The sequence below is a fragment of the Phyllostomus hastatus genome, unplaced genomic scaffold, assembly GCF_019186645.2.
Source record: "Phyllostomus hastatus isolate PE091 unplaced genomic scaffold, TTU_PhHast_1.1 phas_scaffold_93, whole genome shotgun sequence".
Classification (NCBI taxonomy): domain Eukaryota; kingdom Metazoa; phylum Chordata; class Mammalia; order Chiroptera; family Phyllostomidae; genus Phyllostomus; species Phyllostomus hastatus.
In genome coordinates this window covers 30,296,168-30,309,585 of record NW_025334042.1, presented here as the reverse complement: position 1 = coordinate 30,309,585, position 13,418 = coordinate 30,296,168, and the positions used below count along the sequence as shown (strand labels likewise).

Genomic DNA, 13,418 nt, shown 5'->3' with positions numbered 1-13,418 from the left:
TCTTAAATGTAATTTCTGAACATTGTCCATGCAAAGAGTAGAACCTTAGACACTCATCTGATTTCAAAACGAAATGCAACTAAGAATGTTTGTGCACTAACAACAGGTACTAAAACCCATGCATTATGTATTTTCTTTTCATCAAGATTTTCCACCAGGTTTTCGATCCAACTCAGTGAGGTTAGGCAAACACAATTACAAAAAGTTTGGCAAATGTTTAAACTCTGGGTGGACACCAGCATCTACAACACAAGGACAGAATGACCTACCTACTCCTAAATTACTAATCAGTTATGGCAAACCCAGAAATGAATGATCTTCTCATCAAAATACGGTATATCCACGCACTCAGTTGCTTGTGCAAAAATTCTAAAAGTCATCCTTGAAATCTTCTTCATCTAAGACTGTCAATCTATCATCAATCCTTGTGAAATCAACTTTCAAAATGTATTTTATACATGCCCATTACTTTTTATCTTCCTTAGTCCAAACTGCTTGTCTTCTCTGAATTACATTATTTCAATAGTTATTAACTTACTGATTTTTCTGTTAACTACCTCCAACCTTTCTCCTCACGAAAGGAAATAAACTTCTTTGAACAAAAATCATGAATTTTCCCATTGTATTTATGATAAAATTCAAAATATTAAAAAATGCCTATATGTTGCGCGTGGGTCACCGGCCAGCAGTGACCACGGAACGCTGTGGATGGCTCGACGATAAACACGCGAGAAAAAACATGCACAGAGACAAACTAGTTTCTGTGGAGAAGTAGGGGACGAAATGGCCACCCCCTTCTAGTGAGGAGCGCGCCGATTTACAGTCCATACCTGCTTTTATTGGGCTCATGCTACACAATAACTCAGGTAAAGTACAATACTCATTAGGGGAAGTAAGGAACTATAGAAAACAAAGAACTCTGCCCGTCTATTGAGTTGGGGGGTCAAAGAGCTGTAAGACTGAGGAACAAACTAACTTCCTCCTAAGACCCTTCTCATTCAACTGAGAGCATTCTAAACAAAGAAGGTTTCACAGTAATTTACATGTTCTTTCTTAGGCCTGATCACCCCGGGAAATCCGCACTTCCCAGTACCGAGCTGTACTACCCTGTCATTGTTTCAGGCTTAGGTGGAGCACGGGAACTAAGGCCACCGAGAGATAAGGAGATTTTCTTCCGGACGCTGAGAACTCAGACTTTGTCAAAGCCGAGGAGTGAGGGTCCATCACCCCCTTTTGCTGCAGCCCCCTAAGTCCTTCTTTTGGGGGGCCTCCCAAAGTGATCGTGCCTGGCTTGGGTCGTTTCCCCCGTGGGGAATCTTACCCGTCTTTGGCTAACCGACCAAGCTTTTTGGGGTTCAGCAGCAGAAGCAGCATTCCTGCCAGGAAGATAAGCTTTTATCTCCTTGCCGGCTCACGGTTCCAAGGGTGTTCCCTTAGCTTTAGCTAGGCGGGGGTTTCAGCCTCTGATACCAGTCAGGGCGGTTCCCAACACCTATATATTCTGGTCTAAAAATACACTCTAATTTTAATAAGGCTTACATTAATATGTAATTATATTTCTTTGTGTGATTATTCATTTAACAAATAGATGGCAAACTCGATGAAGATAAAAACAACTCATGTTTTCAAAATTGCATGCTTAGTGTCTAACAGTTTGTGGTCTATAATATATTCCCAGTAAAGGCTTGTTGAATAAATGAATTTTTTTTAAAAAAAGAATTCCTAAGATCTCTACTACATTCAAATTATGTCTGACAGAAAAAGAAGCAAATGCAGCCAGTAAATATAGTCTATATATTAAGCACTTACATTAAGACGATTTTGCCTTTTGTTTTTCTTTCTTCAACTAGGGTGCCTGAAGGAGTTACTTCACACAGCCTCATGTAAACAGGGAAATATTACATCCAAGTCAGAACAACAGACCCACCATTCTGGGGCTTATGTCTGAGGATGACAGCGAGGGCTACTTTGAGAAAAATGTATTTATCTTACCCATATTTCTCACGACTGGCCATATATTTTTTAGAAACCTTTTATGCAGAAGAGTCCATCTATATGCCCTTAGCTTTCAATAACCACTGAAATTTCTGAGTAATACAGAGAAGCATGGGAGTTTGCAGCTGTACACAGTCTGCTCACTTAGGGTAAACAATTACCTCCCTGGAGATCCTTCCAGAGCATCAGCGCAGATCCAAAAGGGAATGTAAGAAAATGGTCCAGCTAAATATTTATTAAGTGCCACCTTATGGGAGACTGATAATCTTGTGCAAGACACATAAGAAAATGTACTAAAATTTCCTCTATTTTACACAACTTTGCATATAAACTCTCTTAGGAAGAGAGCTGTTTCTTACAACAACTCTTTCAAAGGCATATTATTCATACATACATTTCTGATAAGGAAACCAGAGCTAGAAATTTAAGCAAGTTTGTTCAAATTATATACTAATAAGTTATGAAACCCAGATCTGACTGTTCCCAAAGGCTGTGTACTATCAACTTGATTATGATGGTTATTTACTTATCTCTAGACTAAATTCTTCATACTACAAATGTGACCCACAGCTATAAAATATAATATAAATGTACAAATTTTATAATATTGCACAGAAAGTTAGCAGCAAAAATAGGATTAAAATCCTTATCTGATTCTCAGCCCAATATCCTGTCCAGTAAAACAACCCAGAGTATAGCAGTATCACTCTAATGTTCAGGAAAGTTAATAAAGTAAAGATGACTTTGAAAGTCAAATTTTCCCCCCAAATTGACTGTATTTTCACATGTAAACATTGCTCGGTGAAGACATGCACTGCTTTATTGCAAATTTGCATGTTTCTCACCTTTGAGACTAACAATTCTCCCATCCTTTCTCCTCCTCACCCTTCCCACACTAACTCTTGATCTCTACAAGCACTCATGGCCACAGCATAGCTTTCAGAATAACACTACATTGGAGTCAGATCTAAAAGCCAACTCTTTAAGCTTCAGTCTCAATTTCCCCTCAAGACCTATTTCTGTATTTCAGTCTTCTGCCTTATTTCCAAGCTCCCTTTCTGTTTTGTTCCCTTCCCCACATTTTTCTTGTTGAACGTCAGCATGCATCAGGCTTCATTCCTGAATCCTATGTCAGAGTTGGGATTCCATGTCCATCAGATAACTGCAAGATGGTCTTTTGATTATAGCCTGCATCTGAGTCTCTGTACTCTTCAGCAGCTATGGGGCACTCACTAATCCCTCTTGGACCCCTCCCTTTAGTCTCACTCACTACTATTGGCCGAGATTATATGCTGCTGCTCTAGCTAGGCTACAAAGAACATAATTTCTCCCTAACCCAAAAGAGCTGCTAGTTCCGTTACCCTTGGTAGTCCAGCTCCGCCCACGAGTAAGAATCTTCTTTCTAATCAAACCAGTCCCTGCCTCCTGGCCCCACGCTTTCACACAGAACCAGTCATGCCTGGATGAGAGTAACTGGAACAAACAGTTCTGTTACTTGATGAATATAATAACTGCTTTTTTCCCAGAGTAGAAAACAGCAATCTTTCTTAAACTGGTGCTGATTCCAGCATTTTGGAAGACTTTCTGAATCTGTCACTGAGATCCCTAAAGATAGAAGTAGGACTCTGACAGCATCACACAGAAAATTGGATACAGCCTCAAGTCTCACAGCATGAGAAAACACACTGCTCAGTGGGCATAACGCCAAATCATAACGTGACGATCTAAAGAGAGGGGCCGATGAGTCATAGGAAGACACAGGGAAGGCTGCAGACAAATTAAGTAGCACAAGACTCATTGTCAGAGGGTTCAGGGAAAAAACCAAAATGTAGGATGGAATTAAGATATGAGAAATGTGTTTGCTCAAAACTTGAATCCAGCAGAATAGACTGCTGGAAATTATAAAAATTTGAGCTGCTATTAAAAAGTAAGTTAAAAATTGCTGAACATCAGTTTCAAAAAATTTCACATAAGTTTCTACAAGATATTAAAAATAATTTTTATTTCCATAAAAAATGAGAAAGTCTATTTTTAAAAGTGACAACAATAACTGAAGCACAGAAAATAAAAAGATAAGTTTAAATTCTAATTCTAATTATTTAATAAAGCATATGGCTATGTACAAGAAACCATTTTCTTTTGCAATAAATGTAATTTAATTCTTAAAGACTAGACTAAGAATAAATATGATCAATTAATATTTGACAAAGGGGAGAGGAGCATAAAATGGAGTAAAAATAGCTTCAACAAATGGTATTGGGAGATCTGGACAACTACATGCAAAAAAATGAAACTTGATTACCAACTTACACCATACACAAGAATAAACTCAAGATGGATAAAAGACTTAAGAATAGGTTGCAACACCATAAAAGTCATACAGGAGAACATAGGAAAATCTCAGAAATTCCATGCAGCAATATTTTCACTGATATGTCCCCTATAGCAAGGGACATAAAGGAAAGAATAAACAAATGAGACTTCATTAAATTAAAAAGCTTCTGCATAGCTAAAGAAAACATCAGCAAAATGAAAAGGGAACCAATCATACACGAAAATATGTTTGCCAATGATACCTCAGACAAGGGTTTGATCTCTAAAATATATAAAGAATTCACATGACTCCACTCCAGGAAGACAAACAACTGAATTAAAAAATGGGCAAAGGACCTGAACAGACACTTCTCCAAGGAGGATATACAAAGGGCCCAGAGACATATGAAAGGATGCTCGGCATCACTAGCCATCAGAGAGATGCAAATTAAAACCACAATGAGATACCACTTTACACTGGTCAGAATGGCCATCATAACCAAATCAACAAACACATGCTGGTGAGGTTGTGGAGAAAAAGGAACCTTACTACACTATTGGTGGGAATGCAGACTAGTGCAGCTACTGTGGAAAACACTATGGAATTTCCTGAAAAAACTAAAAATGGAACTGCCTTTTGACCTGGCAATTCCGCTGCTAGGATTGTACCCTAAGAATCCTTAAACACCAATTCAAAAGGACCTATGTACCCCAATGTTCATAGCAGCATTATTTACAATAGCCAAATGCTGGAAGCAACCCAAGTGCCCATCAGTAAATGAGTGGATCAAGAAACAGTGGTACATTTACACAATGGAATACTACGCAGCAGAAAGAAGGAATTCCCACCCTTCACAATAGCATGGATGGAACTGGAGAGTATTACGCTACGTGTAATAAGCCACGCAGTAAAAGACAAATACCACACAATCTCACCTATAAGTGGAACCTAATCAATGAAACAAATGAGGGGCCAAAATAGAACAAAAGACATGGAAATAAAAAACAAACTAATAGTGACAAGAAGGGGGAAGGCTGGGGAAATAACATAAGGAAGAAGGGGAAGGGTCATCAAGAAACATGTATAAAGGACCCATGGACAAAGACAATGGGAGGGGAGGATTGAATGTGGGAGGTGAGGGTGGGTGGGGTGGGGAAGAGTAATGGACAGAAAATGGAACAACTGTAATTGAACAATAAAAAATAAATAAATAATTTGAAGCTCTAGTATGCCTACTTTAAGTCTCTAAATTTTATAGTTATCACTTTAAAAAGGCAACTTCTGAGAAGATATTATAACACAATGGCAATTAAGAACCCAGAAGAAATTATTCTGAATATCTAACAGATAATAATTTCAACTGGGCCATTTAAAGGGAAGAAAACAAGGGAATATTATGAATAATTTAGAATATAAATGGGAAACTAATTGGAAAATAAATCTCTAATCCAAAACAAATTACTAAATATGCACTAAATCATGTGGATAATGCTATTTACATAAAAACATTCAGGACACAGGAAGACTCTTAAAGTTCCAGATGAGTCCATTTTGTTAATTGCAGGTGGCTTATCTGCCTCTGGAGGCATCCGGGGCTGTAGTTCCGAAGCCTATACTCACATAGAGAGAGAAAATCCCCTAACTCCTTCACCAGATAAAAGCTCTTACTCCAAAAGTAATGGCTACAGCAGGAGAGTATACAAATCTTACTTCCATCTCCAGCCGTGAGGGGCAGGTAGTGACAAACCCGAAGATGTTTAGTGCCCACCCTACAATGTTGCCTCTGCAGAGCTAAGCCCTGGCCAGAGCAGGTTCACAAGGGAGGACAGGGATGGAGCAGGGGGCCGGAAGGGAAGAGGGACTATGAGATAGAGGTAAGATCAACATGTTAAATACATATTGTTTCCTTAATGTAAACTTCATCATTTCTGCTTTCATGTATTCCTTTATTTTTATATATTGTGTGATGAATCATGGACTCTTTAGAAGTTGTGTTTGCCCTAAAGCTTCCTGTCAAAGAAGAAAACACTTCCCTGACCTTTTATTATTTCCAGTATTCTCACTGGCTCCATCCTTTTTGCAAAGCTGTTTCTTTTCTACTGAAATGTTCCATACCTTCCAACCTTCCCATCTCTCCCTGCCATCTATCCGTTAGATTGATTCAAAACCTCAAGCCCTTGGAAAAGGATGTCACTGAGAGCAGGGTCAGCAGGGACGAGGGTGGACATCTGAGAGTATCCATGGAGTGGACAAGCCCTTTAAAGGGCTACTTTGACACTATGGGAAGATCAAGCTTCCATGCAAATAGCATTTCACTCTCTTCCTCAACCCCAACTATGCTTTTTCAAACAAAAAGTATGAATGGTTTTGATTGCTTTTCATTAATGATGAGGTGAAGGCATAAAATTCCATTTGAATAGGAGTTACATCTTCTTAAAGCACTTGAACTCCCAAGAACCCAGGACAGCATGCTCAGTCTAGTGAACCTGCTTCTTCAATCCACGTTTCCCTTCCTCTAGACACATGCCCCTCTCATAGCTAGATTTTTTAAACGAAAGTCAATATTTTCTCAAGCAAGAGGGTAAGTGACTACAAAAAAACATTTTTCTCCTGATCAACTGGGTTGGAGTAACTGCTCAGGTGAGAGCACATGAAGATATTACTACTGGAAGCTTTGATTAATGAACCCAAGATATCCTTCTAGCAGGAAGCTAACTATATTCAATTCTACTGTCTTATTTTTTACTAATCTCCCATTTGAATTTCCTCTCTCATATTCTGTTTATCTCAAGTAGCTTATTTAATTCCCTCATGTAGTAGGGCCCCATTCTACAATTCTTTAGGTTTTGTTCTTTGCTTCTTTTGTAGTCCATCTTTTTCCTATACTGAAGCCCTATATTTCAGTACCAATTTAATACTTTTTTACCTAGCTACACTTAGAAAAATATTTTAAATTTCCCACTGCTCAAACTGTAAACCTACCTTTAATCTCTTTTACAATAGAATGTCTATTCGCCTGAGAAGGTTGCCCAATAAGGTCAAAGGCTGAATAGAAGATTAGTGGCATATGGTTTTTCAAATTCAATCAGCTTAATGTATTGTACCTTTTTCAATAAGATAGATATAATATAAACACTTTTGTGAATTACAAAATACCCTCAGATGACATAAACAGATGTCCTCAGTTACAATACCTCCGTTTTATCTGAACAGATTTCTAAGGTTTTGCCTCATGTGTGCTACCAACTCCTCAGCAGGAGCTAAGCAATATCTAAAGGACATCTCATCTTTTCTGATTACGTAAAATGATCATGACTCAAACTCCAGCAAACATTCCCAACATTTGCATACTCTGCTAATCACTGCTCCAGGTATTTCACCTCTTAGTATGAATTTCTTTTTCTTAGTTTTATCTGGTGGAAATTGTTGAATTAGCTGAACAAGGACCACATCTTACACTATACATGGGTGGGAAAAGCAGGTTTACAGTTGTTCCTGTGGAAAAATACATGTAGGTCATCCTTACTACATTATCTTTATCAACACTGTGTTTCATGTACTCACAACTGTTAACCTACTTTTGCCCACCCTGTACTCTACCACATACCACACACAACATATCAAACTTTTAACATGTTTCAAGTCTAACATAACAATGACTTTCTTTTTTTTAAGACTTTATTTATTTATTTTTAGAGAGGGAAGGGAGGGAGAAAGAGAGAGAGAGAGAAACATCAATGTGCAGTTGCTAGGGGTCATGGCCTGCAACCCAGGCATGGACCCTGACTGGGAACCGAACCTGCGACACTTTGGTTCACAGCCCACACTCAATCCATTGAGCTACGCCAGCCAGGGTCATAACAATGATTTTCCACTGTGAAAAAATTCTATGTAATTTAAGAGTTTTCTGAACCAAGAATTATGATTTCCTTTCATGGGGAAAATTTCAGATAAAAATTTCAAATAAAATTATCAATTTGAAAATATGGATACAAGTTCTATAAAAATCACTACTCTGTTGCTCTGAAATAAAAATTCTATTTTGAATTACTTTTGTTTGCTCTCAAAGAATATTAAAAGGCATCTTTAAGCTGGCATTATATATATTATGGATTTTTTTCAGAAAAAAAAAGGTACATTTAGTGATTGTCCAAGAATCTTCATGGGCCTGAGTCACTGACTAAAAAAATGGAACAGGAATTATATTCATTTAAAAATATAATTATATACACTTAACAAAATACTTATGATCATTGCTTTACAAATAATGTATTACTAACTTATTAAAGTGAACAAAATATATTTAAATCATAATCTTCCAAATCCTATAGTTATATGAAAGCAGATTACACATGAAATGAATGTTTAAAAAACTACATGCTATCCAAAAGTTTTTAAACTTTTAATAATAATTTTCTAAGAAAATCAAATTAAATAAAAAGACATCAAAATTAATATCCCTGACAGGTGTGGGTCAGTGGGTAGGGTATTGTCCACAAACCAATAGGTCACAAGTTTGATTCCTGGTCCGGGCACATGCCTAGGTTGCAGGCCAGCTCCGCAGTTGGGGGTAAGCGAGAGCCAAGCAATTGATGTCGTTCTCACTCATCAATGATTCTCTTCCTCTCTTTCTTGCTCCCTTCCCCTCTCTCTAAAAATAAATAAATAAATAAACATAATCTTTTTCCCTGGCTGTTGTGGCTCAGTGGATTGAGTGCTGCTGTGCGAACACAAGGGCTGCCAGTTCCATTTCCAGTCAGGGCACATGACTGGGTTGCAGGCCAGGTCCCCAGTAGGGGGCACGTGAGAGGTCCCCACTCTCTAAAAATAAATAAATAAAATCTTTAAAAATAAATAAATACAATCTTTAAGAAAAAGAAGTTAGAATTCACAGACCTCTTATTATCCTAAAAAGTTCTTGCACAGCACTGAACATTAAGCATAAAGTTCAGTTTTATATAAGGAATGTAAGAATGATGGCTTAGCCATAATGCTTGATGTCAAAAGTGAATAGATTGGGGAGTTTTGATGTGCGTTTTGTAAGGAAAGGATTCTTAAAAGACTGGTGAAGATATAGATTTCAAAATTCCCCAAACCTTTAGGCACTGCATTTAGCTCTGCATATGCCTTAAGTATCCTTCCAAGATCTTTTGATTTTAATAAACAGGTAAATTCATCCGAATAATCACATTAGCAAGAGGAGAAGGAAGAAGACGGGGAAGATGAAGTATGGGAAAAATGTCTAGAGTTTGGAGTTTGTTTTCTGCCTCATGTGCAACTGGAGAAAATTGGATTATCAAATGCAACTAATAAAAAAATGAAACATCATCCCAGTAATTGAAGGTGAAGGTAGAAGATATACGATCCATAGTTACCACCTTCTCTTATCATTTACACACTTACTGCCTTCATTACAAACCAATTTTGTAATAAAAATCATTAAAACCTTAGTCACTAAAAATGCATGTATTAAACATATGATGTAAAAGATGGTGCTACATATAGTCCCTGGCCCAAAGCACTAAAATCTCTTTTAAAAAGTACTAAATCTCTAGGACTTAATAGTACAAAAAAAAAGGAAAACACATTTTTGAGTTTAAATGTGCTCATTTCATTTTGTGAACATTTTGTGGTATGGTGTATGACAGCTGACATATAAATTATCCTCTAAAACCATGTCAAAATTATTTTTGAAAGTAAAACTCAAAGAAGATTTTAAAACCCACAGTTGGTTTACAACCATGTACTCATCAATTTCAAACTGCAGAAATAAAAATGAGACTTAATATTTAATTGTCTGAATTAAAAAATACTTACACTATTGGCTTTTCCAGGCGACTTCCCTGTGAACCAACAATCTCCCCCAATGTACAAAACACTTGTCCCAGAAAGTCCTAAAATAGACAAAAGGATTAAAGCTCATAAGTTCCCAGACGGTCTTTACACTACATATTTTGCACATCATATTTGCATTGTTTTCATTGCTGAAATATTGAATTCTTTAACTTCCAATATTAAATGACATAAGCTCAATATGTATTAATTTTAGCAATGTGATTTCCCCTAAGTTTGTACAGTGTTCTGTCCTTTTAATCACAGAGCAGGCTTGTTATTGTGTTTAGACCTTGTGTTTATTTTCTTTCTTTTTTTTTTAATGAAAATGAAAATGGAAAAAAGTTCCAGGATTTGAATTCACAAGTGGCTGGCTTCTGGATGTCTCTAAAACTACAAAGCTTTTGGCTGAAGCGGTGAACTGTGAAATCACAGAACAACGGTGACAAAGAAAACCAGCACCACTTACCAAGAGGCCATGTGGTGCACGGCTATTCAGCCAGGGTCCGGAGCCACACTGCCAGGTGGCTACTCTTGTACCACCACTACTGCCTGTGACTGTGAACTTAATTGCTCTCCAGTTTCCTCATCTCTAAAATGGATTAGTCCCCTTCATGGAGTTATTTGGAGTATTCAATGAGTTATTGCATGAATTGGTACTAGCATATATTAAGTGCCTAAAATAGGGTTTAGTACAAAGGATTATAAAGTTCATTAATCATGATTTTTGCTCTCAAGACTCAGAATAACCTTGCAACATGTGAGACCTGTTATTAATGTTTCACCTCACGTAAAATTAAATTCATCATTGAGGTGGTTCACTTTTCCATGTTTTAAGCAGTTAGTAAATAGCAAAGTTAGGACTAACCCAGATGTTCTGATTCTAGATTGATGTGCTGTCTAAGAATTTAAATACCATAAATACAATTCAACTTCACAGGCTAATCAAATAAGGGCTCCAACACCATGTGAGCATTTGGGGTAGGAAATAAGGAGGTGTTTCAGGCAGAGAAAGTGTTGGAAACCACCCTGCCTGTTTCAGAAGCTGTAACCCCCATGGCTAAGGCTGAGTAAAGAGACCTGGGGACCATAAGCTACTAAGGAGACAAAGCTTATCTTCCAGTTAGGGGCGCTGCCTCTGGCCACTTTTACTTCACCCTGCTTGGCCCCAGAAGGATGACTGGTTAGCCAATGATAGGTAAGATTCCTCAAGGGAGGGACAACCTAAGACAGGCATGGTCATGAAGGGGCCCTAGGAATGACTTTGGAGGCTATAGAAAAAGTGGGTGATGGACCCTCACCCTTTGACATAGTCTGAGTCCTCATTCTGTCTGCAAAAATCTCCTAATCCCTTGCCTGCTTTACTTCCCCTGCTGACTTAAGCCTGAAACAATGCTGGAGGTGGGTGAGGTCCTGTGCTGGAAAAGGGCAGGTTCCCCGTGGCAATCAGGCCTAAGAAAGAATGCATAAAATTCTGTGAAACTTGCTTTGCTAATGCCCTCAATTTAAATGATAAGAATCCAAGCATAAAATGAGTTTGTTTTCCCAACGTTTTATGGCCCTTTAGCTAGACCCTGACTCAGAATAAGCCCTCAGAATTCTTTGTATATTACCCATTGTTTGATCCTTACTGCCTGACAGTGATTGATGAGCTTTACCTGTATTCCTGTGCAAATTGAACCCAATAAAAGCCCATTGAGGACCAGGCTCCTAGCCCTTCTCCTTTGAGAGATCAGCCATGTTTCCTCCCCCAGCAGATCATGCTTCAGTGGACTTATTCTCATCTGTGGTGGCTGACGGGGGTGGGGTGGGGGGCTGTGGGTGGAACCCCCCCCCACAAGACACTTTCTAGTTTAGTCCATATATAATTCCAATCTGTCTTAAAGGAAAAAGTGGGAGATCTCCCTCCCTCAGATCTGTACAGCGAACTGGCTCAGGGGAAGCCCTAGAAAAGTTGGGTACAGGAATGACAGCAAACAAAATGTTGTTTCTGGTTTTACTAAATAAAATTTCAAAATGCCTAACAAGCCACAAAAGTAAAACTATGTTATTCAGTGAAAAGAAAGTGGGAAGGTGAAGGAAGCATGCTCTAAGGCACATAGGAGTCAGGGGGATATTTTCCTAAAGGAAGTAATCCTTGAGAGCCAGGCAGGAAGAAGTCATGGAGAGAAGAAAGCTGGACATTCTAACCCCAGAGAACAGATCAGAGTTATAGACAGAAAAGAGATGATGAGAAAAAAGTGGATCTAAATTAAAGGGCAGAAATGGAGATGAAGACCCAAGACTCTGAAGGACCCTTTTGACTAGGCAAAAAAAAAAAAATCTCTTAAGATAATTACAAGCATTCTAGCATTCTGAAAATTTTAGGTGCCAGTTTGCAGAATGGACCCAAGGAGAGAGAAAAATCTGGAAGCCAGATCAATCAACCACAAGGCTATAGTAGTTAGTAAGAAGCAAAGTGCTAAGTCCCAAACTAAAGTTGTAGAAAAAGGTAGGGAATAGCACCTTGGTGTGAACTGTACTTGCACGTGGCAGGAAGGGAGAAGGAGAGACAGAAAATAAGTCTGATCTGGAACTCGATGGCTGGCAGAACAACACCTTCATAAACTCGCAAATCAATCTAAAATTTTGCTTTCAAATAGGTAAAAAGTACTTAAGGTATAAAACCTTTACATATTTACCTTAAGCATTCTTAATAACAGCATATCTTTTCCAATTTCAAAACAGACTTTACAAATGTGTTTCTGGGTTTTCTAAACAAACCTAATTTCTCTAAGTCTCATGGCACATAGTTAGGGCTGAATACTAAAGATTTAGAATAAATATATCATTGCTCTTCTGAGTCAACAGCAAAGAACACATATGGCGGATTCTAGAATTCTTTTCTAGGGACCCCGATATTCACAGTCAGCTGCACACACTCTGTATTAAATGGATTTAGCCAATGGAGTAACAAGTCTCAGTAAAAGTTATTCTGTGCTGTAATTACCCAAGAAAACAAAACAGAAGTCTTGAGCATATATTATCCAAATTACGCTAGACACACATTAGCAAACAATGAACAGGCAAATATCATTTCTGGGCCCCCCTAAAAAATAATAAAATGAATAAAATGTGCAACAAAAGGATATTGTGTGCACCTGTTACAGAGTGCAGCCAAGAGGTGGACCCCAAATGGGCATTTGAAATGGGGTCCAGAACTCAAGGTGTCCAGGAGATTTTAAGATGTCTTCACCCCTTCCCCTACAGGTATGAGTTGGGGGAAGGGGCACACGGA

The 13,418-nt window shown here is 38.1% G+C and overlaps 1 protein-coding gene across 1 annotated transcript in view; it reads right to left on the bottom strand.

Moving 5' to 3' along the window:
• Nucleotides 1-13,418, bottom strand: part of CPNE8 (copine 8) — a 177,034-nt gene that overhangs the window by 100,519 nt on the left and 63,097 nt on the right. Inside the window, exon 6 of the mRNA XM_045829970.1 lies at nucleotides 10,127-10,203. Within this exon, the coding sequence (XP_045685926.1) occupies nucleotides 10,127-10,203 (77 nt within the window). The remainder of the gene's footprint in view (nucleotides 1-10,126; nucleotides 10,204-13,418) is intronic.